The 27426-nt window shown below is 38.2% G+C and overlaps 1 protein-coding gene across 5 annotated transcripts in view; it reads right to left on the bottom strand.

Moving 5' to 3' along the window:
• SLC10A7 (solute carrier family 10 member 7) overlaps positions 1–27094 on the bottom strand; it is a 153324-nt gene extending 126230 nt beyond the window's left edge. For 3 of the 5 annotated variants that reach the window (XM_062573887.1, XM_062573889.1, XM_062573888.1), the window contains exons 1-4: positions 26956–27094; positions 23165–23247; positions 17788–17924; positions 12699–12774 (exon numbers count right to left, since the gene is read on the bottom strand). In XM_062573887.1, the coding sequence (XP_062429871.1) occupies positions 12699–12774; positions 17788–17924; positions 23165–23247; positions 26956–27055 (396 nt within the window). In that variant the 5' untranslated portion in view covers positions 27056–27094. Of the gene's footprint in view, positions 1–12698; positions 12775–17787; positions 17925–23164; positions 23248–26955 lie in introns of those variants that run through there. The other 2 variants (XM_062573890.1, XM_062573891.1) reach the window with 2 other exon arrangements.
• Between the last annotated feature and the right edge of the window lie 332 nt (positions 27095–27426).

Raw genomic sequence — 27426 nt, 5'->3', positions numbered from 1 at the left:
GACAGGAAGTCTTCTTAGAAGCTGCTTGTATGGCAGACCTCCATTAGTTTGAAAATAAAATAAAGTAAAAATTAGATTATGAAAAGACTCTCTTGCCTCCCACTACTTGCAAAACAAAAAGAAATACCCTACAAGAAAAAACGACAAACAAAGAAACCACAAAGTCTGCTGGAAGTGTTTCTAAATTAGTTCTCTTCATCGCAAGATACTGTATAAGATAGCAGAGTGAGTGAATAGCCTGAGTAAAATACTATCTTGAAAGATAGAAGTCCTGACTACTGCTGAGACCAGGCAGTCTGGAATGCTGGAAAACTGAAAACTACCGCAGACTTCAGTGTCACTGTGCACTAGTAAGGAAGGAAGACAAATAACATTGATTTAAACGGCAAAAGGAACTAAAATCAGTGTGATCACTTATAAGCATCCTGTCATGTCTGTATAATAGACATCATGACTCACGTCATGCCAAAACATCAGATTTTTGGGAGGATTGGAAGGTGGTAAGCAAACTACACTGCTAAGGCAGCCAAAATGTATTTTTGAATCCTGTTCACAGCTCAGAGAGCAGTCAGCTCTCTCAGACTCACAAAGCATTGGGGTTATACAGTATCATTAAATTTTTAGATCTCATGTTTATATAAGACAAATTAAATTAGAATTAATGCAGAGGCTACTCTTTTGAATTTACATCCCTCTAGAAAGGAGAAAAACAACATTACCCATAACACTGAACTAATGCCAATGTAATACTCCAGATTTAAAGAAAATTGAAAAATGAAATGTTAAAGAATCATCTAAAGCGAAGAAACGCAGTTAGTACACGGTAGCTATTTTCTTGTTATCTGCAGATGAAGATGACTACTGTGAATGTTACCTGCTGGGAACATCAGGAAGGTTTGAAAAAACAAAAGTAGCAGGATAGGCATTTGTTATTCACAGGGTCATGATGGCTGGTCTCATGAAGTAAAGAGGCCTTGGAATGACTCATTTTCAGAAGGGATTTGCAGACAGCACTTTACAATGCTGCATATTTTTTTGGGTATTCCATACTTACAAAAAATATCCATCATTCTAAATTTTTCAGATCACAAACTGCAGAGAATCAGGCCATGCAGGCATCATTGATATGGGCGGTACAAAGCAGGAATGTGCTAGTATTAATAGGTCATGGAAAACTGTGACTACACTTATAAAAAGAAATGCCTGCTAACTATACAAAAGAGGTTACACTGTTGGCTGAAAATATATATATGAAAGGCTATTAACTATATTATTAAAATAGGTACCTTAGAGAACATAACCTGCATAGAAAGTCTCACTCAATACAGATATTCTGGACCACTAGGTAATGAAAGTATAGCAAGTATTTTTGAGATTACACATGACATTAACATTATAGAGAAAATATTATAGGATATTTTGAAAACGGCATATGATCATGTAATTTAAAAACAGAAGCACAAAATATATCCATAGATCAGAGATTTTATGTGCTACTTTAATATTGTCATTTCTTGAATTCTAGGTTACCTGCCAATCCAGCCTATGCTTCCTCTTCTCATATGACTTTTAAGATTGCACATATATCGAATAAATGAAAAAATTCCCTATAAATATGTTCATTTTAAAAAAAGTATTTTCCTTAAGTAGCAAGAAAAATAGCCTCTCTTATTTGAGCTGACTTTCTCTAGTTCCTGTTGTAAAATCTTCTATCTGTAAAATTAGTTTATATATTTCCAAATAAATTGTAGTATTACTTGCTGGAAGTATAAATAGTTGCTATTTATAGTTGTAAGTCAGTGAACAAATACACCTTTTAGCAAATACTTCTTCTTAAACTAGATAGAAGGATTAAAAAAGAAAAAAACCCAGAACACTGAAACCAAATTTTATCTAGAAGTAAAATGGCATGAAAACAGGGCTAAAATGACACTTCTGAATAAAATCAAAATAGCTGAAACCTGCTTGCAAATTTAGTATCCTCTATGTCACTGTAAAAGCAAATATGAAGAGAATATTCTACTTTTAAAGTAGTACACCTCTGGCAAATTTCAGCACTTTTACAAGCAAAGAGATCAAGAGTGTAAACTCTGTGAAGAAAGAAGTGCTGTTATTGGCTGCGATATTTGAAATACCATTCCTAAGACACAGGTACAGAATTCAAATTCTGTATTTTTAAGATTTCCAGTGCTCATGGGTATCAGTGAAATGCATGCATGGAAAGTCTAGAAACAATGTAAAAGTCTTGAATAAGCCAACAAATGAATATTCATTTCCACTGATCACAGCCTGGGTCTCTAAAAACCTTAGTTCTGCTCCTAGAGTCAACAATTGCCTGCTTTGTACCTACATGACCACTTGTTTCACACCAGCCCTATCACTTCACGCTTTTTTGCCATTTCCTTCCAACATTCGTTCCTTCCGATTTATGTGGATTGTCAACAAATGACAGGGACTCCATATCATTGTATGCAAGCATGCTGTGATTAATTCAACAAGGACTGAACATCATTCAGTTTTACTAAACTGTATTTGTATACCAACAAATAATTACTGTCATTAGCTAAAAAAAGGTATCACTTAATCAGCTTTCTGAAAGGTATGTGCTATGACAAGGACAGACAGAGCTGGAAAATGAAATTTTCAAAAAGTAAAGTTTTTAAAACATCACCCAAAAAAGTTTTTGTCATTTTAAAAAGCTGGAACAAAGCCAGAATAGATGCTGAATATAATTCTGATCTTCAGGATCTAGATTGGTGGCTTTAAGCTCCCTATCAACACCATGAAAACAGTGGTGAATGTTTCATGCCTTCATATTATGTCTGAGGAAGAACTTTTCAGGCTCCATTATGTCCGCCATGAACTTGATCTTTCACCTCTAGTGAAAACCCTCTTCTAACTGTAATTCTAAAGTTAATGATGAGAGATTTCATTTGCTTTCCAAGCACAGATAAAACCTTTTTGAAATACACTCTCACTGCCATGACCTTGGTCTATGACTTAAAAGAGTTCACCACATGTAATAATTTACTTTGCCCCATGGGGCTCATTGAGATTTCCTTTTAAAAGGCTTCGGATATACAGTTGGAGCTGAAATACTCGCACTTATGAATCAAAACATATATCACTCTATGCACGACGGATATTTTGCAACCGTATCAACAAATGAAATGAATTTAGATCATTACAAAATATAACAACCCACTAAAGTTTAGCCAAGCAAAGCCATCTAAGCAAAGCCATCTGCACAAAGAACTTGTCAGTTAGGGCATTCTGCTGCAATAACCTTTCTAGAACAGAGTTTCTCAGGCTTTCAGTATTTCGTGGAAGAAGTTATACATGTAAACTGGAAAATTAATTCAGGAGATATATTGTTGCTCTGGCCTTACCAGCTCAAAAAATAATTCAGTTCAGGGAGAGTAGTGTATAGATACATTATTTTATGTGCCACAATTTCTAGAAATTGCTATGTTAGACTACAGACACTCTACAGCTGCCGACTTCTTTGCTGACAGTCTGCCCGCCTCTTTGTTTGCTCACGTATTTCTTACTAAACATCCCTTTATTATTAAAAATAAATGAAGTCAAAACTTCTGAATTCACCTTAACATAAGGCAAGTTTGTCTGTTCCCTCATACCTCCAAGAAAATTCCTCCAGAAATCATATATGCCTTAAATTCAAGCATTGCCTTACAGCCTTGGTCGAAAAGCACATAGCTACCACCTCCCACTGTTAAGTGCGCATCGTTGAATGAAAAAACATCGCCAAGCATGACCATGGCTCCTACTGGTGCCCACTTCGCTTCTGCCTTGTGCCATCCTGCCAGCAGCCAGCCAGTCAGCGCTCAACTGCCTGGGGACGCGTCCAGGGGCCTGAGGCCGAGCAGGCTTTGGAGACAAACAGCACGGGCTTTGAGAGGTCAGGCTCTGGATGGCAAGAGGACGCGAAACACCAAAGAATCAAAGGGCTGGGAACCTGGCATGTAGAAAGGATGTATATACAGTGAAGTACTGAATGGGTTGAAATAGATCATATTTAATGCCAAAACTTCCTCTACTCCACCACACAGACAAAATAATTGTGCAGCATTGTGCTTCCAGGATGCTCTATAGCACAGTGAATGTGCTAATTCCCTCTGCAATTCTCCTGCTCCTCAAAATTTCATAAATGCTACCATCTTCTTGTAGGGGCTTCCCACATGAGCACAGAGCTTTAACTTATGTTACAGCTACTCCGACCAGTGCTGTTTTCCTTTCACCCTTGTTAATTTAAGAAGTGCGAGCGGAAGCAGTGGATTTTATACAGAAAAGGCATTATGCACAGGAGAACACCTGCAAAAATATTAGCTGAATAAGAACGCACCCTTCTGTGCAGACCATAAACCTGACAGGATTTCCAGGAGGCATGTGACTTTTCTTCAACATCATCTCCAGAAACAGTTTACCAACAGCCTGCAATCTTCAGATTTCTTAGTAAGGCCAATATTTTCAGAAACTGAAGCCTAAAGTAATGATTATAAGTCAGGGGAAAATTTGCTGCTCTACTGCTCTCCACAGTGTTTCCCAAACGTTCTAACAAAAACAACAACAACAAAAATCAAACTGGCAATACTTCTCAAGCACCCCATTTTTTCTATAAAAAAAAATAAAGTAAGTTTGGGTCTGGCTTTTATTTTTACATAGAAAAGAATCTAGAAATTTTGCTTGATCATGTAAAGGAGGTTTTGCTCTTTTTTCTCAACATGCATTGAATGCAAATATTCAACAGAATTTAGAAGAATGACAAAACCTTCCGTATGTCCTTTCACAATCATAAAATTTTGTTCTCCATTTTTTTTATCATTATTTTTTGCAAAAAGAAAAGATTTAAAGATCATAGTAATATTAACTGAATAGGCCGCTTAATCTTTTACAAGTGCAAGTTTAAGTCAGAAATTAATTTTGCACGTCCAAAATATGGGAAATAAAAACCATAGAAACCATAGAAATACTGAATTTACAACCATCATTGCTCTCTTTCCTATATTGTATTAGCCAAACACATTCATTCATGCCAGTTAAAAATGTACTTGCACAGAAACAACAAAACCTTTCCCAAGTGAAATACTTTTAAATTTCAATTTTAGCAGGCTAATCACAAATTTAAGAGAAAAAAGAGGAACTGTGCAACATCTCTTTATAAGCCAGTGTTCAGAACCTGTACACTTCAAGAACAATAATGCTATCCTTGACTAAATATGCTAAAGATATTACTAAAGGGCATTTTGTCTTCTCAGTAGACACGTTTAATTTCTTCAACTTACCCGTAATAAGCTGCAAGCAAAAGACAAGCTTTAGCTTTCAAAATATTACTAACATTCTATATATTATTGTTCAATTGTACTTTTTAGAAAAATACCAAATTAATGCCATTTCTGTCAAACCAATGTCTGCCTAATGGGACAGATTTTCTACCACTGAACACTGGGATTGCACTCACAGTGATGGGGAAAACAGAAAAGTGGGTATCTAGATTTGTTGGTTTTACATTCACAAGAACAGAAGCGATAAAACACACTCCCAGCAATTCATGGTAATTTCTAAAAAAAGTCTGTCCCACAGGTTCCCAGAAGTGTAGGAGAGGGGCTTTTTCCCTTAAACTTCGTATGACCCATGTGAAAGAACCCTGAATAGATATACTAGCAACTGGGGACAAAGTATTGACACCTTAGGGTAGTAAATGAGCTACTTTTCAAAGCTACTGAGAATCTAAAACTTTCTACAAAGTGAATTCAGGAATTCGGCAGTGAAGTGCTCAAACACGGATTTCAGAAGCCTCACTACTGATCTAAATTTACTTACACTGAATTAAGGGCAACGTTAAATGCTCTTGAAAATCTCCCTTCCATTCTGCATTGTTTTAATAGTGGATCTGTATTAGAACCACTAGCGACAAAATAAAGGAGAACAGTGAGAAAAAAAAAAACAGAAGGTTCAATGATTGCTTTAGGTTATACAAGATTTGAGAAGGTCAGTGATGAACTCTAGAGATATCTAATGGAGCTATGTGACTGGGACACATTATAGTGATGAAATTCATATTGTAAGTAATAATTCGGGATGCTCCTATGCACTGATGGATATAAAATGCACTCACCACTCAGGGAAGAAAAAACCCCTAAGTGTCAATAAGCAGTTCAATAAAAACCATCTGCTCAAAGCACAGTAATGATAAAAGAAAAGTAAACTCTTAGGATACATAAAAAATTAGACTGCAATTCTAGAATACAGTCAGTGAATTTAATAGCACAACAGCTCCTATGTACATACACAGCTTATGCTTACAGTTACTTCTTTATATTTGTACATGTGCAGTGCAGACATTTTTCTCAAGATTTGTCCTCTGACACCTACATTTTCCAGAATCTTTAGTGCAGTATCTAACGGCAGAACGAGAGACAGATAAACACAATGACATGTATAGCTTATTTGAAGATTTTACACAATCTCGTTTCATAATATTCCTGTGTTACCTTCCCAGGTTAAACACTCCTGGTACACTGTGCATCAGAGTATGAATCACAAACCATTTGAGCTCACAGGGTTTTAATTCATTTTATTTTGTTTTTAAAAGGTTAATGTGCATATATACACAGTTCAAAGAACTCTAATATTTTTAGAAAAATCAATATCTTTCCTGCAACTTTACTGTAGTGCTAGAGTTCACTTTTTTTAAAAAAAAATTTTTTTAAAAGAGGAATTTTCCATTGTTTACTAAGAACTCCAATGCTCTGTAAATTATCTCTTAAAATTACAGCATATTACTTGTTGCTAAAATGTTACTCTTGGTTCTTTTCCACGAAGGCTAATTGTATTCCTTTCACACTTATATTTGGGTACTGTTTTACATCTGCTTCAAAAAGCAGATCTAAACAAAGAAATCAGTATTATAACTATTGTTAACATCTTCAGAAATACTTTTCTAGCTTCCTTCATTATTTTTTTTATAGTTCAAAACCTTCTATCTTGCATCTAGAACACCTTGTTTTACAAATGGCCTAACATCCCTATGGAAGTTACAAAAAAAATAAATAAATAAATAAAACATCACCTTGAGTAAGAGATTTTTTACAAGCTACAATTTAACTGAAAACAAAAAATCCAACTGTTCTGCTGTATGAGATAACAAAATAGCCAAAGTATTCTTCAATAACATGAACTGTCTGCCATAATTTATCTGTACAATTCCATCACAGCTCTTTCCTGTTATGTTACACTTTTCAAAAATATGTCATTAAGCTGCCATAAAAGTAATCTCAAAATGTTTTTCTCCCAAACTCATAATAGACTTATAGATCTAATTTTCAACCTCTTTTCTTCATTACTTTGATTCTTAAGGAGAGTACGACATTTGCTGTCTGAATACTTTGTAGTATTCAGCTGGCATCTCTACAGCACTTCTGTCTGAGGATCTCCAAGCTTTGAATACGTTTGCCTTTATAGTACCTTGAAATGCTGACATATTTATTCATCTCCCTTTTGCAGGAGAGACGGAAATAGTTAGAAGCAGACTTTCAAAGATATGGGGCTTATAATTTCATTGAAAAGCTACAAGACTTTTAGAAAAAAAATTACACAGAACAGTTTTCTGTGCTGGCAGACATAAAAATTCTGACCTTTCTTGGCTCAACAAGAACTAAGAACAAAATCAGGCCTTCTGCTTTTAATTGCAATTTTTGTAACTAGAAGGACTGTCCTCTTCTGAATCAAGAGACTTCATAAACATTCCTGATGACAGAAACAGCTAAGTAATTAAGAAAGCATTGCCAAATTAAAAATTAGATTGATTTCTTCTGGTGTTCCCTCCTTAGCTTCTTGCCAGTGTACATATGAACTGCTTTTTGTTCACAGTGGCTTAACACACATGAAATTAAATTCAACATTGTACTTGAAGCTGCGTTTTCTGATGAACTAAATGTATCTACAATAAAAGCTGGGAATGGGCTGTTTTAGAAAGTTTCTGGCAAGGTTAATGAAAGTAGCATCATATAGAAGGAAATAAAAAAAGGAGTACAGGAAATCAGAGGGAAGAAATGAAGGGAAGAAAGAAGAGTTGAAAGACAGCTGACAGAACAATCCATGCATCATATAGAGACCAGGAAGATGAGCCAAGGAAATGTAACATGGGGTCACAGAGTCCACAGATATGAATTTGTGGCCCTATCAGGCAAGCTGTTTTTCTGCTCATCACAGCAAAAACAGCTACTCCTGCAGCAGCAGAAGAAAGAATGGCCATTAATAACTTTCCTCTCCTCCAAAAGCCAAGGTTTTCAGAGAATGCAAAACGGTACTCTCACCACCACCACCTCTCCTTTGCCAGCACCTCTCTGTAGGATATCAGCTCCCAGCTAGTCTGTCCAAAGATCTGCTCATACAATTCAGAAATTTTAGTCTTCATCAGCTCTTTCTCCAATACCCACTAGTACATATCTTCTAAAGCCTCAGATCAGAAATTTCCAAAATGCAGAAATGGTACTACTGGTAGTATGTAACCTATTCTAGTGGTATAAAAGTAGTACAAAAAGACTGCCTTGAGCAACTACACACCTCTGCTGCAGCTAGTGCTGTCTGCAGTGATACTTGAGGAAATTTGGAAAGCCTATCTTAAGCCTCCTGTAAAAATCAGTATAGAAAGCAAATCAGTCATTCTATTTTCTTTGCAGTGCCAATCTTTTGTTCTCTCACTCTAATGCCAACATTGGATTTCTCCTCCCTTGATTACAGTAAAAGTTCTAATATGTCTATAAAATCTGATACGAGTTTTCAATTCGATTATCTCTTTGCTGTCCTCCCATAAGGTTGCAGAGATTCTCCCATCTCCAAAATCCCTATGACTTTTGAATAAGTCTTTTTCCAGTCCCCTTAAAACAAGCCACCCAATCACTTACACATCATAAACAGTATCAGTAAGTAGATACAGATCAACTGAAGACATTAATTTGCATTTTCAAACACCAAAGTCTTGGAAGAACCAAATATCAACATCTGCCCCCCCATACTGCCACTAGCCACAACTAACCAAAAGTGCTAACATGCAAAACTGCCTCTCCTTAAAAATGGACGGATACTGCTGACAGAGGGCTTCTGAAAGAGATTTTTCTTCCCTGGAATGCCCTAACCATCAAAATCTGCCACATCAGAATAGCCCCAGTCTTTTCACTTTCCAGATATTCTACAAAATTCATCCATGCATAAGAATAATCTAAATGGCTGAAGTGGTAGAGTTTGGAAGGTGTGCCTGACAGTTGCTAAGACTAGAATTTTGAAAGCAGTATAGATCACAGAATTAGTGATCAAATGATGCGTAGGAGGAAAGATGATGTATTTATGAATTTTTGCTTTGGAAAATTTTACACTCACACTCTTGAACAATTCTTGATCTGCTGTATTTAGTGTGTATCAAGCAGATTAAGAGGTTAAATAAATTTCTTTATGAAACACCCTTTAGACCAATAGAAAAAATAAAGAAGTATCAGTAGATTGTATACTTGCTATTAAATATGGACAGTTAATGAACAATAAAGGTTTTCAGTTTACCTGAGTTTGTACTTATAATCCCAGAACATTTATTTTTGAAATGGCAAACTCAGTTTACTTAGAGTTTTTAATTTCAGCTTCCATGGCCAGACCTTCCTGAATCAACAAAAGTAGATCTTTATTTTGTGCCCTCTGGCACATATCATTAAAATATATATAGAGAGAGAGATCCTTGTAAGATTAACAAAAACACTTTTCTTTTCTTTTTTTTTTTTTTTTTTTTACCATCTCACAACCAATTCTCCAATTGATATGCAGCAAAATGCCCAGCTATCACAGCAACCTTTAATGATGTTAACTCTCTTCAAGTACTTGAGCAAATATTTAATCACCTTTTTCCAGAATAAAATACAACTCTTACATAAGGCTTTGTGGCACAGATCTTTAAACACTTCGCAGAGAAGTTCTTCTTACCCATTACTGCTAACCCCAGAGACACAATATCCCACTCAATTTTACCCAATAGGTTAATGACAGAGCCGCAAATAAAATCCAGGTCTCCTCAGCCCCAGGTGAAGTACCCCAGGTACTTCATCTACTAGGCCACCCCGCCTAGTATTTCCTTGAGAAACACCTAAGTCCAAAATGAGATCCAGTCACTTCTATTTAAATTAAAAAAAAAAAAAGAAAGAAAGAAAAAGTCTAAAATGCTATATACTACCATAACACAGTCAATCTGTTCTATTTCAAGAAATCCAAAGAGGCCTTCAGAGCGTTTATTCAGGGTGTGCCTGTACTTCAGAGCAGCAGGACACTTCTCAGACTAATCAGCTCATGTGGAGCTCCCTCACTACACTGCTTCTGAGCTAACTCATTTATCTCCCTATTATATTATGCAGGGTAGAGATACCCTCAGACTAATCAGTTTTTCCACATAAGGGAAATGCACTCGATGAAGCAATAACAGTTGGAGAGAGATAAGTATCAACAAATGCTACCACTGTACAACCACTTTTATTTCCAGCTCACTTCCAGGTTTAAACACCTCTTCATATATCAGAATTGATTTCAATTAAAACAGGAAAAAATGCATTGTACCGCTCATGTCTGAAACAGAAAGACAGCAATAACAGTTTAGATGAAATTTGGTGAGGAGATAGGAGGCTCTCCTCTAGCATCAGGGATATGATTTACTGTTCTTCAGAAGATCAATTAAAAATAGTCTGAATGTGAGAGAAGTATCAGGCTCCAAAAATCTGTTTGCCCTGGAAACTTGAGCAAGTTTGCCACACACTTTGTCCACACTAATATGTTTAAAGGGATGCTTCTCACCTACATACCTTTCTAAAGCCTCACAGTTCCCAAGACCTAATTCCTGATTCACTCTGTCTCAGCTGCCAGTGTTCATCTGTGAAAATCCCTAACAAGTTATGTGTTTATGTGTTTTTATGTTCCTTCAATACTGCTCTGATACAAAAGAATTAGAGCTTACTTTGCCAGAGACATATATAGTTACTCACACAAGCATCACATGGTAGTGTCAGGTTTTCAGCTGGGATATGATACACTAACACACCCATACCATGTTAAAAATCTTATTTCCACATAAAACAAAACTTTAATCGTCAAGAAATTATAATTTTGAAGTATATCTCTCTGCCCCACATACAAATGCTTTATGATTAGTCTCTTAAACTAATCCATTACACCATAGTTTTTCTGTAGGCTCTCTATCTCATTCCAAAGATAGCACAGCTAGTACTAACACTGAATGAGCACTCATTCAGTACCTCACTTTATCCCTGCTGTTCAATATGTGGCATCTTGGTATAATCTACAGTGCCTAGATCTATAATCGGAACTAGAAAATGTCTTATTTCTCCATTGCTCATCGTTACATATCTGAATCATTTCTTAATACTAATCAATTCACTTCACGGCACCTCCATCAGGCAATTCTATGATCCCTGTTTTCACACAGCAAACAGAAACAGTGATGTGCACCAGAATTGCCCATAATTAGGGATGCTTGTCTTGAGATGCTTCAGGTCTGTCATCAGAGGACATAGCAATTAAATAGCACTTTGTCAGTACAAAGTGCAATTTCAATCTATTTAAGCGCTATCATGTGTTTTCAAAGCTGACATAAATCAGTCCCAAGAGTCTGAACTCAGAAAATGAGAAGTACACAACTAACGCCTATTAAAAAAAAAGTGGTTGAAGTGACTCACCCAACCTCACACAGGAGCTCTGTGACCGAAATAAGATTGGGCTCTAATCCTCCAGCATAGTTCCCAACAGCCCCAGCTTCAAAACCAATCTCTTCTAGTGTTTTCCTCTCTCCTCCTCACATTTCATCCAGCTTCTACATTTCCGGGGAAGCCAATCTAAAGGGAATGCTCCCATTAACTATCACACCTGGATTCACTTCCTAAACACTGTTCCCGAAAGTATCAGGTATCTTGCAGAGAAAGAAACCGCCTCAAATGACATCTATCTTAAGGCAGAAACATAAGGTGACCAAATCGAGTTTGCACAGAAAACTTCAATTCTGACACTCTTTCATCCTTTGCATTACGCCACTGTCAGAGCACTCTAAGTTCCCATAATTTCCTGCAGTCCCAAATAACAATAAAATATTCAAATTAATTTCTGCATGTTGTCTCCCTGGTTGCATTTGCAGCCTCTAGATTGCACAGCTCCTGCAATAAGGTCTCTTAATATTAAATACTGTCCAGATAATCACCACAAGGGTAATCCTTTCCTGAAAAAGCTAACAGTCTAGGAGATAATTACTACTATAACCATTACACCGCATGGAATATCATAGCGTTAGTGAAATACTGTGCAGCAGCAAGCAGAGCACCAATCTCTATCAGTCACCTCAACAAACTGAGCTTCAGTCAGCCTAACTAATGGCAGAAGATTAGCACATCAGTAATTTCACACCGAAACAATACACAAGCTTTAATTCTAAAAGAGCAGGGAGCGGGTTGTTTCTGGATTTTTTTGAGTTTTGTTTGTTTGTTTGTTTGTTTGTTTGTACTACAAATCACAGTAGTGTCATGCTGCAGCCAATGTTTTGCCACACAACATCATAAATAAATAATAAATTTTTGAAATTGTGTAAAAAGAAAAAGAAGAAAAAAGAGGGGACATTAAAGATCAAAACTAAAACTCACCTCATTTCCACCAACAGCTTTGGTTAAAATTACTGCAGAAGACACAGGAGGTGGCATGCAGCCTACTGTCTGCAGGCTGCAAATAACAAAAAGAAATGTTAAGTTCCTTACATCAAGTAAACACTCTACAATCTAAAGATCTTAAAATATCAAATAGTTGTGCAGAAACAATTATCTCATCACCTGTGAAACCTAATCAGTTTGTGTAGCGGTTACAGTTCAGCACCTGCAGGTAGGATTGTCATGCCATCTCTTAGCAACCACTTATCATTAAAAACCCAAACACTTAATCCATTTTCCCACCTATCCCAGGGCATCTACCATTCACTAAGATACTATGTGTCCTGATGTAGTTAAGTTTGTAGTGGGTTAAGACACTTGCACCTATCTGGAGAGAAAAATTTGTATATATATAAGGATGCAAACATACTTTCTTACAAAAGCTGTTAAGCAATGAAAACATAGACTGCTAAGAAGTAAAAGGGTGGGAAGGACCATATACAATGGGAATGTAAAATAACGGACTTAGTTTTTAGTCAATAGCTAAGAGAAATCACAGTTAAGCTTTTTATTTACTGAACATTAAAAGACCATTCAGTATTTTGTTTTTACGCACATTTTCACTTCTTGGTAAAAATTATCTGACTTCTATTTATTAAAACATCAACAGCTTTCTCCTGCATTTTGTCTAAAATGTTTAATTATTATCTATCATTTCTTCCACTGTTTGTCCATCAAGATTATCAATGTATATAATAAGTGCTGTTGCAAAGTGAGAACAGAGAAACTGTGAGCTTTCATTTTTTGAGCTTTCTTTTTTAAATACAGTCCACAAAAAGCCATTACTACAAAACAGAGCTGTATCAAATATGCAGTTGGAAACAACCAAGAACATAGCACAACAAATCCCAACAAACTTTGAGGATAATAAGCCTTCTGAAGCAAAAATTGCATTGAGTTGGAAGGAACAGTATGACAGAAAATAAAACAAGCTGTGGATTCTCAAAAAGCAAGGACTCTATGTATGTTTTCAAATATTGGAGTTTGACACAGTATCCTTGTTCGGGGCGAGTACTGATGAACTACTTTGCATGTCTAATTCCACTCTGAAAGAACATGGTGTTTAAAAAAGCTATAATAATAAATAAAAAGTATTAAATCCAATAAGGATTGGATTTAACAATAGGGAGCATATTACAGTGCAACTGAAAAGCTGAAAGTATATGAAAAGCTTGAATAGCAGAAACATAAATGAAAAAATATGTTCACTTTGTCAGCTACAGACACTGTAGAAAAGGCAAATGGCAACTAATATGCACATTATATGAATCCAATCACATGAAATGATAAGCATCGCCTTGGAAGTACTTAGCACTTTCAGCTTACAGACAAGTCTCTGGAAGCAGGGAACTATGAGTACTTCGCAGGATAAGCTCATTTTGAAAAGAAAAAGATACCAGAAAAAAATAGTGAAAACCAGAAAGCACATGGTGATTCTGATGTCCATCCCCTATGTCAGTTGTGACATTACATCTCTTCTATAATGGTCTCTTCACAGTTAGCTCCTGGAACTCCTCACCCTGCACTAATAAAGGGTGGGTAAGTTCAAAATTATCGAGAGGGGTATGAAATGCATACAAGTGCATTTACCTCAGTTGACAAGGATTTTCCACACTTTAAGAAAAAGATTTAATAAACAAGATCCACATGAAATTTAAAATGATATATTTGAAATGAAAAAAAAGTATCAGGATATGGTTCTAAATATCTGTCATACAGAAATATTAATCTACAGAAAAGATGATATATGCTAAATGAAAATGATTTTATCACGTGTGTATCACAGCATGCATGTAAATAGTCTGCCAACTTTTTTTTTTTTTTCTTAACTGTCAGCTACATAGGAAAGGCTGCAAGAGTTGGGCCTGTTTAGCCTGGAGAAGAGAAGACTGAGCAGGGGAAATCTTATCAATGTATACAAACATCTTAAGGGAGAGTGCCAAGAAGATGGGCCAGACTCTTTTCAGTGGTGCCAACTGACAGGACAAGAGGCCAAGAGGCAACAGGAACAAACACACACAGGAAGTTCTCTCTGAATGTGAGGAAAAACTTCTTTACTGTGTGAGTGATGAGCACGGAAACAGGTTGCCCACAGAGGTTGTGGAGTCTCCTTCTCCGGAGATATTCAAAACCTCCCTGGATGTGGATCCTGTGCAATGGGCTCCCTTCCAACCTCAACCATTCTGTGATTCTGTGACATGCAACACACTAATAGCATACAAACTCCTCCAATGGCCAGACTACTACAGACAAAAATCAATAAGCTGAAATGTTCCATTCACCCAGGCAGTGCTATACGCATTAATATCATGGGACCTGCTGAGGGGCCATAAACAATACCTGTTCTGTTGATATATTACAGACAATTGAATAATAATAGGCCCCAAAGTCACATGTGTAACTACCAAAGCTCTATCTTGTGCCAGATGCCTTAGCAACTAAACTGTAAATGCCATAGGCTAACAGTGGCAGAAGTATTGAACCCATGTAAACGTTATATAAGCTGCTTCACATTCCTTTCCAAAGGGATCCTTTCAATACAAAACTTAGTCAGTTAACAAAAAAATAAATAAATAATGTCAAAGTCACTTAGGGAAAATGGCAAGTTCTCTCCTATTTTATATATTTCAAAATTATTGCAAAACAAAAACAAAAAAATCTCCTAATATGATCTCAGGCAGAGGGAAAAAAAAAAGCCCACAGCACTACAGAAACACATATGAAGAGCTGGTGACATCTGAATTTGTCTCTCAAATAATATTTACAGCAAAACAGATGGCTATAGAGGATGGGAGAATCTACCATTCATGAATTAAATCCTGAAAGTAAGGCAGGAAATTAACCGTGGGCTTGACTACGTCCTTTAGGCATAGCCTTGTGTAGACAGCAGCAAAGAACTACAGTCCCCATGGGAGCTGCCCTGTCAAAAGGAAGCTGAATATCCTTGGGAGCATGTGCCTATTTTTCCAGGCCTTTGTGAGGATTATCAATTAGCTCCTGCTCCAAGCTGTGCTAAATGAATATGATGAGGAGGAAGCTTTGCCAAACTCCATTTTGTCACTCTATGTCCTCAGTAGGATACTTCAGTGTTTTGAGGAAATAATAATTACGGTTGTGGGGCACTTGGGTGAAATTCCAATTAGACAGAGTGCTCAAGGCACAGGCAATTCCTCACATTCTCTTTTTGCTCCACTTTTGTGTACCTATATATGTGGATGTGTGAGAAAATGTGGACATTTTCTACTTTAAAATGAGTTATTCTAGAATTTAAGCTCATTTCATAGCTGGTTCTTGTGGCTGATTTTTAAAAAACAGAGCTCAGTAGCTTCTCCTCCCACACAGCGCTGGAGGTACTGCTCCCACCAAGCTCCTCTTGCTTTCAGTCCCACACAGTGGCTGCTGGCCTGTGCAATGTCCTAAATAACAATCTTTATCAAGAAAGCACTGTTACAAAGCAATCTTACATTAAACTTCCCTTTTGGGCCATTCTTTGAATGAAGCTGCCATACTACAGTTACAATAAAGATAAAACATGGCCAGAACAGAAATAGTACTCAAGGAACAAGTGCTTGCAAGGCAGCTGGAAGCATATTGAAGTCTGTTAGCTCACTAGTAAAACAAAGTCACTATTCCATGAAAAATGAGGCTATTTTAGAATGTTTAGAGAGTCATACATACACATGTATTTGTTAAACACACATGTAATTTCACATTCGTGCAAGTATACACATAACCATGTATCTGTGCATGTAACTGAAAACGTATCCCTTAAATATTAAGGGTCAAAGTGGTGTAAGAGGCATTAGTGAAAGAAGGTTGAAAAGTGATGTAAGGAGTGAAAAACATCAAAATTCCTTGCACTTCATACTTCAGGAAGAGATTGTCATGGATTAGTAGGAATTCTGACTTGCTATCAAAAATCCTGTCCATGTTCTGGCTGAGAAAACAAAATAAAACAAAAAGCCCTTTGCAGTGATTTTACTTTACAAATAATCTACCTTTACTAGAACCAAATGGAAGTGAACATTGTTTCACTGCCTTATTTACTTGATGTACTGATACTGTTAACCAAAACAGTGCTAACTTCTGGATGATTTTTATCTCGAGTTTCATCTTCTCAGTATCATTTCCACAACCTTGCACTTGGTGGAACACTGGAAAAGCCTCTCAAAAACAAATCAAAATGATCTCTTTGATTTAAGCTTTGTAAGCATCTAAACATGAGCAGCTTTATTATTAAGCTTTTAAGCGGGAACTGTCCCCAAGCACTGTTTCACCAAGCACCAGAAAACCAGTATGGCTTCTTTAAGCATTTTCCTAAAATAACTGATCTGTATGCTCGAACATTCCAGCCTAGCTACACAGCTCTAGATATTTACCTTTGACCTGAAAAAAACTTCATTCTTCGGATTTTTCATAGCACCTATCACCATTGTCAGTGCAACTTTGGATCACACATTGGCAGAATACACCCAAGTATTTAAAACATTGTTTTTATGGTAACATAGCTTCTGTTCATTTCTAAGTTTGCCTCCTACAAAAGCTTTACTTTCTTGCTCTCTCCCCCACCCCCACCCCGTCCCCCCATAACTTAGCTAGGAGCAAATGCTGTACTCCAATCCAGACAAATGCAAGAGATGCTCAATACAGATTGTTTAAAAGCAAAACAGAATACTAATACATATGTAATACATATTCAGACTTATGTTTCTCTTCAGCAACTATTTTCTTTACCCGTTCTCCTCAAGACCTAGCACAGCAGCAACCTAGCAAGCTGCCTGTTGTGAAACAGAAAGCAGACCTGTTGCAAGCACCCCACATATGAAACTAACTGACAAGACTAAAAATGGGATTAGGTTCCTAAAGCATTATCTTGTGTGTACTGCGTTTTCAATATCAAAGTGCTGAAGCACAAAAACACACAACAAAATCTGTTCATAATACAACTCATAAAGCACACATTGCAAGATGAGCAGCCCTTTAAAAAGATAGTTACAAATATATTTCAGTTTATAATGTTTAAACATACCCCTTCAAAAGCCATTCATTTATAGGTGTGATTGATAATAGCTGAAGAAAGAGCCAGATTGCTGTTGGGAAGAACACAAGTGTAAAAATCTGGACAAAAAGGTGTAGTTTCACATGCATCAAAGCACTTGTCAGCTCCTGCAAGAGAAAAAGAAGAGAGGAAGTTGCAGTCATAACAGCTGAATAAGATTGTGTTTGCGCTTTAAAGCTAGGATCATCTTTATAATACAAAGAGAGTGCATGTCAAAAAGGCACCTTTAGGTATCATCTGTTCTCCTCTTTAATAACCACGTACATCCAGACAACATAAAAGCTGCGTCTGCTCCTGGGCTTTTCTCCAAAACAATTGTCCACCACTTCAATACGAGGGTAGCTCTTATAATGGTAGCTTTTGGGCAGGCAGCCTTAGAACTGTGTTACCACTTCAACGTCTGCATTAACTATACTGACAGCCCATTTACTTTATTGACTGCTAATATCAAGAGGAAGGGAATTTGTAGTGTCTGTATGATTTGGATTTTCCTTAGTCTAAAGAGAGCCATGAACTGTAATTCTCCTTTATATCAGGAGAAAGGGATTTTTATGTTACAAGGAGTCATCATCCAGGGCTCGGGTGGGGGGGGGGGAAGGGAGTGTCTGTTTGTTTTTGTTTTGTTTTGTTTTGCATGAAAGGATAGCGAAGTAATCAAGTGGCAGATTTTGATTATTTGTTGTGTTAGGAGACTATAAAAATATTACTGTATGTCAGAATTGCCAACAGAGAGCTCACGTATAGAAAGAAATCAGACTGTTGAAGCAAAGCAAAGCAACAAATACCAAGACTATAACAAGCTAACAACAGCTAAGCCTTAAATTCTGAGAATTAAGGTGCAAAATGTATTTGCAGACTGAAAAAATAAATAAAATTTGGCTGTTACACAGCATCTTTCATCAAAAGAGCAGCACTCTGGAGAGGTGATCAAATATCATTATGCAATATGCTCTTTAATAAGCTAAGTCTCCATTTCTGTTTTGGGGGCACTTCAAGAATCTTTTACATAGCTTTTGAGTATAAGGGAGAAGCCTTATACATTTCATCTTATTTCAACACCCATTGACTGAGAAGGAAAACCCCTTTCCCCCTCCCTCAAGATAACTTGCACTCTTTCAGTTGCATTGTTGACTTAAAAAAAAAAAAGGTCAATTTTATTCAAAACCTAATTTGTTAAGATTCTCAAACTATCATAGCTCTGATACTCTAGGAGCATTAAAAAAAGAATAAAAATTGTATTTTAATGTAAAGGGACACAGCAGCAGGTCTTCAAATGCCACCTTTTTCACTTTCAGGACAGCTAAACATTTATAAACAACAAAATACTGTGTTTTCAACCATTCAAATGCACAATGATGCACTTAAACATCTGGAAGTATAAGCAATTAAGCATCAGGCTCTTGTTGTTTTATTTCTTTTACTAAAATTACCCCCCAAATTTGAGTTTGAGGGAAAAAAGGCATGAAAAACTATATATCTATTCACACCCTATTCTCAGAAAGCTACACAAAACAAGGAATTCAAATGAACATCTTGACCCAGTTTGACAAAGAAAGCACCATTACATCTAGTTCTTGGTTAACTGAATGAAATAACAAATTTGGAGTGGGAAGGAGTGATTCGTTTTTTAAAGAAAACTCTCAGGCAGGCTAGTTTCCATCTACACAGAAAAACAGAACTTCACGCGTAACACTCAGTACCCACGGAACCACAAATGACTTCACTATAGTACTGTTACATTTTTCCTCAAAGAAAGTAAAACTAAAATGTCTAGTAGTAAGAACGTCCTGTGTGAGAAGGTACCTAGAAATACCTATATAAAGTGGATTTTTAAAGTGGATTTTTAAATATAAATATCACTTTGTTTTTTCCTAATTGTAAGCGATTCCTTCGGCACAGCTGCAAATTCCTTCTTTCCTTTTTGAAGTCCTCTCCAGTCCCAGCCTTCCTAATGAACCAAACTATGATTATAGTCTAGGCAATGTCACACATTCCCAAGTGTTGACAATGCAACCAATGGCATTAAACAAAACGTTCCTTTCCCTCTTTCAGTATTGTACACTTGTTGCCCTTTTAATTTATTATTTTAATAGCAATGGAAAATGCCTTAAAACATGTAATTTGAAGGAAACTGATAGTTTTAAAAGTAAAACCCAAGATTAAAAAAAAAAGAAAAAAAAAGAAAGAAAGAAAAGAAAAAGAAAGAAAACATTTAGCCCTAAGTTGGTTACAGGGCCCAGTGAGCAAGGAGGATGCTAACAGCACAGGCCGTTAGCCTGTGTTAGGCTTAGTACATAAATATTGTGCAACAAGTCTTCACAGACCTCAATTACCAGTCTTTAAGATAGTTATTCCTTTGACTGCATTAACACAGATCAAACAGTAATGCAAACAGCTTTCATCTTCTTATGCATTCTGCAAGGGCTTTCCTCAATCTCAGTCACTAGAATCCTCAAAAAGGGCAGAAATCTCAGAAATTATGCCAACTATGACTCAGTTTCTCCACACTAAGTGGAACAGGTCACTTTGTCTTCCTCAATATTTTAGACTCTTCAAAAAGCTTCTGCAAGTTTCTCTCTGGTCAGTGCAAGTCTCTGTCATCTCCCATTCATACTAAGATGGTCGTAGCTAGACTCCTCTAGCAAATTCATACACAGAGCAGCAGTGTTTTCAGCAGTTTGCCAGATTCCTCATTTAAATGGATAACAAGTACGTTGTTTAATTTCTTGGAGTTTACAGTAGGATTTTCTTCAAAAAAGCAAGCTATCCAGTCAACAAAAACTGAAAGGGCATCACAATAAGGTGCAATCAAACGTTCTTGTAATTCCTGGCCACAAACTGTTTTTATAGAAATAGGAGCACCACAGTTATCCTTAGTTTTGAAAACGTAAGGAGGCTGCACACAGACTAGCTTTCCCTGAAAGCTGTCAGTTATTTTGTAAAATGCTTTCTCAACCCATGTTAACAAATCTTTTTTTCTGAGTGTGTGTTTTCACAGCAGATAAAATTGAAAGTGTAATCTTGAGAGAGTATCACATATTTTCTAATTTTATCAGATTCCTGTCTTCAAGGGATACACAGTTAAATCTCATACAATTTCTTTTCATTAAGCACACTAATTAATTGAAATGAGTGTTATTTGAATTAAAACAGTAGACACACACACTGTCTAGAACTAATTAAGACAAAAGCAGAAACAGCTTATTTTGCAACTCTATAAGAAAATACATTTACTGATGAATAATGCCAACTTTAGGTTGTGCTTTGTGTCTCAAAACACTAAAGGATGCATTAAAAAAAAAAAAAAGAAAAAAAAAAAAAGAAAAAAAAAAAAAACATACCCCAAAGCATTTTAATAATATCATCACCTACTCTCCTAACATTTCAGGACAATTTTTATTATACATTTTAGAAAGTAACAGCACCAGGACTAATTGCTGGAACTTATTTTCTATTTTTTACCCTCATGGCTTCTTGACGAAATACAGAACTAGTTGCACACCACCAGTACTAACTGCCATTTCTAAAGCAATCTGAGAGTAGCTAACTGGACATGTAGCTCCTGCAAAGACTTCATTTACACACACACATATGTATGTGCATTCCTTTCAGAAACACACATGAAGTTATACAAGTTCAAAGTGGGGCATAACAAGTTGCCAGGAACTTGTCAACCATACCACCTTAACTCGATAAAGTTAGATAGAGATACAGTAGCATTGGGAATCTAGCCAAAATTCTGATTCTGCTAGAGATTTCATTCTCATTCACAAAAGCTTTACAAATCTGAAGTTTCAAGGATTAAAATTACTAAAAGGGAAATCATTTTTTTTTCTCTGCTACATGCAAAATTTCTTAACATTGAATACAGAAAATTCCACTCTAATAGTGCTACTCAAGTTCTGTGTTTTGGGTCCTCTATGGAAAACTCCAGTGCCTGTTTGCATTAGGATGATTACTGTCCCAGCAAAACAGATAAATTGGCATGGGTCTTTCTGCTTCCACATATGACCACAATGCTCTAAACAGCTGCAAGAGAATCGACTAGAATTATTCACTTCCCTTATATGGCATGCAGGCAGAACTAGATGCACTAATGTCAGAACTGCATACCTGCAGACACAGAAAGAAAAGACTAGCATTAATTCAAACACAGTCTCCATTTGAAGCATTCATATCATAATCATGATACAGAAAATAATTTTTGTTTAATGCATACTGTCCAAATCCCACTGATAGTTTAACCAGAAGATACTGTAATACTAGACAGCATTACGATGCTTTTTTGCCATTAGTTCAAGAAACATAGAAATGACATGTTAACACAGCCAACAAAGTAAAAGAAACCAAGAAACTAGACTAGCAAAGAGATGCAGTGTTTCCCTTCAGTTTTGGCTACTTAGCAAGAGCAGGTACCCCTTCATCTCTTTTTGGCATGCAGCAATCACTTCCTTCTCCCTCTCATTTTATGCTTCGCTAAGAGGTTTTTCCCTTTCATCTCCTTTCGCTTCCAAATTGTTGTTCTCTGAAAAATGAAGGCGACATAAGATTTGAAAAAAGTCCCAGAATCTGCAATATGCACCGAAGTATAGGAATTTCAAGTCCACCTGTCCACAAGAAACAGCGAAATCTTACAGGAAAAGATTGCTAGGACTTTATACCAGTATACTGGCCTTGCATCTACAGAAGATCTACATCTTTTGTGTTGATACTAGCTGCTATCCCGTGCCTATTCAATGTGATCACTTAAAGTCTCTAGATCTTCATCGCCATGAATCTGGTAGTGACTAGCCTACACGGTCTTAGGGAGCATGCTGGCAGGACACGTGAAAGAGAGACACTGAGATCTCACATCTTTTCTTCATATCTTACAGATGTATCGAGACTCCATTTAGCTTGTGTCTGCCTAGGTCCCTATGAAGTTCTACTTAGATTCACAGTTTTCTAACTTGTATCTAAACTGAGCAGTAAGGTAACATCACTGAAACCAACATGTAGAATAGGGAAAGGAGGGATACTAGTATCCTTCTGAATCTCACCCAGATTAGGGTGCATCTGGGGGGGCAGACCCAGTCTCAAACACTCAAAAATGCATTCAGCACATCCATTTAGTCAAAGCTCTGTAATCTCAGCAACGCCACCATTATGCTCCCTGCTGCTTTATGAAGAATTTTCAGAAATAAAGGGGTTATTCTGTAAAAGTCTAGTTTTTAACCTTCTTTGATTAGCCATTCTCACAACAACAACAGTCTAGCAATTAAATATTCCAATTACATTCAAATTTGATCAAAAGCAACACAGAACTTGTAAAACAAAACAAGAATGAAGCAATTAGAAATTACAATACCTCAGTTTTTAATGACAGTCCACTGTTAAAGAATATAGCTGAAACAGCAATGTAAGTTATGGTAATTTCTGGTTTCAAGGGTCCTAAAAAATATAGACACAAAGAACAAAGTGAACTCAGTCAAAGTGATAATGATATGCATATACTATATCAAAGCAAATGAGTATTTAGAAGAGTATCCAGAAAAAAAATCTAATCCTTATAGTCTGTTTTAGAAGAGTAGGGTATACTGTTAAATTACAGAGATTAGTGCTATTTATTTTTAAATAAAAACAAGCCAGTGCGTGGAGAGAGGTATCACATCATAAAGGTTGGGCTTATGCGATTACAGGCCATTAGGAACTATTAGGGTAAATTCTGTAAACATGAAAAAGGGAAAATTTCCAGAGCTTTCTTCCATCTTCAGAGTATCCCCATAACATCAGTCAAATTCAAAGCATATGCTCAAATGAAAATAGCAGCTGCTCCCTCCACACAGGCATCTACATCATTCACGTATCTGCCTCTCACCTCTCCCCCAATATATACACCTGTCTAGCCACCTGCACAAAGAAAACCAAACAGTACCTTGCAAAGAATTCCTTGAGGAATACAATTCTGCATAATCCTCCCACAACAAAACAGCGGTGGAGTAGTTTATTAGAGCCCTAGTGCAATGCCTTCCAGAAACATAGCTGCAATAAGATCAACGTGGGCAGGTGCTTGCACCTCCAAGGGTTCCACTATATTAAAGGTTTACATTTGTATATATTTACATACCTTTTTCAAGGACGTTAAAATGACATACTTCTTACACTCCTGTAAAAATGATTTGTTTCCTTAATACTCTCCACACTTGGAGACTACCAAATGCCAGAAGTATACATTCATTTTTTTTTCCATTATCATCCAACCAAATACTTTATGAAAAGAAAATATTAACATTGTACTTAGGACCAAACTAATATCTGAACCCTGCAAGTGAAACAATTTAAAATGCAACCTTTTCTAATTCATATTTTATTTAGAGACAATAAGTTGTCATGGACAAAACTGCAGCAGCAAACATGCCACCCTTTACTTGGTGCTCCAGAAGAGAAGCTCTTTTATTCTCTATTAGATGAATGATACATTGACCGTCACACAGCACCAAGGTCAATGATCTCTATGTTACAGGGATTTGACCATACACTGAGTCTATTCAAATTTGCATCTTGAGTCATTTAAAACAAATTCCTACTCTCAGAGAGGACTTTGTTGATGATACATTAAAAGCCAACCTAAAGAGAGACACCAGTAAGACAAACTAAATGCATACACACACACACACACACACAAAAAAAAAAAAAAGCACTATGTAAAACTAAGTCAGGTTACCAAGCAGAAGTTGCAACAAAACACATGGCTATCTGCACAGCTATATCACATTAACTGAATGACCGGGGAGGGGGGGGAGATTAGAAAAGTTGTGTGCGTGTGTCTGTGTCACGCACTAAACAGACAGTCAATTGGCCAGGTAGCCTAAGATAAGGATTCTAACCAGTACTCAACTTTTCTATCATACAGTTTTTCACTGAGCTACCCGAACTCTACACGAGGGGGAAACTCAGCCACTACAGTATTCACACTTCCATGCAGCACAGGGCACTTCTGTCAGACAAATGAATCTGCTTCAGCTCTCCTGCGTAAGACTGATGAGGAAAACTATCTTCACAAATAAACTAAATGGACTCACTCATCAAATAAAAAAAACGCACGAGAAGACTTGACTTGCACCCTGAGGGTGGCAAGAATAGCACCCTCAGTAACAAGATCTTCGTTACTTGTGGCACATTGTTCCACTGGTATGGATGTTGAACCATTCAGCAAAACTCTGCAAATTGCAGTATGTGATTTTGCCAGCCAGAAAGTTTTTTTCATATGCTGGTATTTCTTTCCACCCCGCTTCTTTCTGGTTTTAGAATGAGCAAGGAGGTAGCACGGGTTCAGGAAAGGGATACTGCTATGTGGAACATGCACCTGCAAGTCTCAAGCAATGTTTACATGCTTTTCCAAGTATGTTGTCCCAGGATCAATGCTTGACATCTCTTTGCAGTAGAAGAATTATACTGAAATCCTCCATTATAAAAATGCAGGAAGTAAACCAAGAAAAAAAAACTAATATTTTTGTTTAAAAGATCTCCCACAATATTGGTAGCAATTAGCTTGACCATCAAAATAAAAGGGTACAAAATGGTTGATGTTATAAAATTAAAATAGTCTTTAAAGTTTGCTAAACACAGAGGCCTGGACCCTACACGAAGATCCATGTGGGTGGCCCTGTACACCTATGCAGGGCAGCACATTGATGTTAGAAGGGATCCTTGCACAGCAGGAATTTGCCTATCCTGAACTCCATGAAGTACTGGAACCTTAGTTACCACATAAAGTGTTCAAAGCCATTTTTAAATCACTTTCCTTTTTTTCCCCAGAATCTAAGGGGAAAAAAATGGCTCCTCAATGTGAAGGTTTCTATCCTCAGACTTCAGCTCCATTAAGGGGGGGGGGGGAAGTCTGTGTGTAAAACTACAGCCAGAGTCTTTCCCTCCTCCCATAATAAGAAACTGCTAAAAGAATTCTGCTAAAGTATTCTACATTCCTTTTCTTAGATCTTCACAGATCAAAGACAGAAAAAGTTATAAAAGTTCACTTGGTTTTGAAAAGTTTGGGATATCTGAAACTGAAGTTTCAACGGAAACTACGCAGCAGACACTGTCAGGATCTTTTCTTAAAGATATGTTGCTTATTTTAAAATAATGCTAGGTATTTCATCAGCTCACTACCACAAACTTATAATTCCATTTAGTAGAAGACAATGAATCTTTCTCCTGCCTTGTTTACTTTAGGTTCTTGACCCCATTTTGCACAGAGTCATTTTTATCCTCTTCCCCATTTTCATGTGGAGGTAAAAGAAAATAGAAAAAAAAAAAACTTTTATGAAATGCGTTATCTTAAAACAAGGAAATCATCTGGCTTACGTTTAGCACCCGAGATTGCTTTTTAACACTGTATGTTTTAAGCTCTGCCTCTCAAGAGGATCACAGGTAGAAGACATTCATACACAGAACTCCACTAACTTTATCCCCTTCTTAAAGCAGTTCTTGAGCTTATTGCTTAGTTAAGAGGAGTACATTCGAAGTAAGCTGTTATTTAGTTTTCATTACAATTAATCCACGAAGAGTAAAATATTACTCAAGACACTTGTGCAGAGCCTGCCAAAGATGCACACAGGAATTCAGCTTAAAGTATTTCCCGGGTACTTGAGAAACGGGGAATGGTGAGCCAGCGAGGAGGCTAACTCCTAGAGAGGCAGGGATTACAGGAGGGCCCGCTGCCGCACACTGCCCCGTAACCCCACTCGCTCTCTCTGGGGAACCTCCCGCAACTCGAGCAAGCAATAACTTCAAAGTTATTAAGCGGGTACCCCGGAAACTTGGGGAGGGAGGACAGGAGCACCCTCCCGCGCGCCCGTGCCCCCGGCCTCCACCCCCGGGCACACGGCGGCCCGCTCCCAGCCGCGCGGCCGGCGCCGGGAGAGCCCAGGCCAGCCCGCAGCGCCCCGCCGCGGGGCAGCGCCCGCCGCCGCGGGCGGGCCAGGTGCCTCCGGGCTCCCGGGACCAGGGCGGGCGGCGGGCGCCGCCGGCTCCGCAGCGCAGCGCGGCGCGGCGCGGGGCCCCGCCGAACCCGCGCCGCTCCCGCGGACCAACCGCCGCCGCGCGCGGGCAACGGCCGCGCCGCCGCGCGCGCGCCCAACCGCCGCCGGGCGGACTCACCGCCTTTCACGCCGACGGCGGGCTCCAGCCGCGCCACCGCGATGACCAGCACGATCCCCAGGATGAACCACTCCTTGCGCAGCCGCTCCGGCAGCCCCATGGCGCGCTCGCCGCCGCGCCGCGCGGCACCGCGCCGGGGCGGGGTGCGCCCGCCCGCCGGCAGGACGAGCCGCCGCCGCTCACGGGAAAAGCCTCGCCGACAGCCGCCATCACTACCACGCACCTCCTAATAGACCCGCAGAAGCAGCGCCGGCCGGCGCTCGCCCGCCCGCCCCGCCGCCGTCAGCGGCTGCCACCGCTGCCCCGCGCTGTATCCCTGGCCCCAGCCGGAGGGGCGAGGACGACCCCGGCGGTTGCTCGCGGGTCCCGGGGGCGCGGGCGGCCGCGTGGGCCGAGGAGCGCCGCGCCGGGCCGCATGCCGGCGGGCGGCGCGGTCCCCGCGGCCGCGGCGGGCGCCGTGGGGCGGCGGGC

Source organism: Rhea pennata, chromosome 4 (genome assembly GCF_028389875.1).
Source record: "Rhea pennata isolate bPtePen1 chromosome 4, bPtePen1.pri, whole genome shotgun sequence".
Taxonomy (NCBI): Eukaryota; Metazoa; Chordata; class Aves; order Rheiformes; family Rheidae; genus Rhea; species Rhea pennata.
Note: the sequence above shows the minus strand (reverse complement) of the source record. Positions and strands in the feature narration are given on the sequence as shown.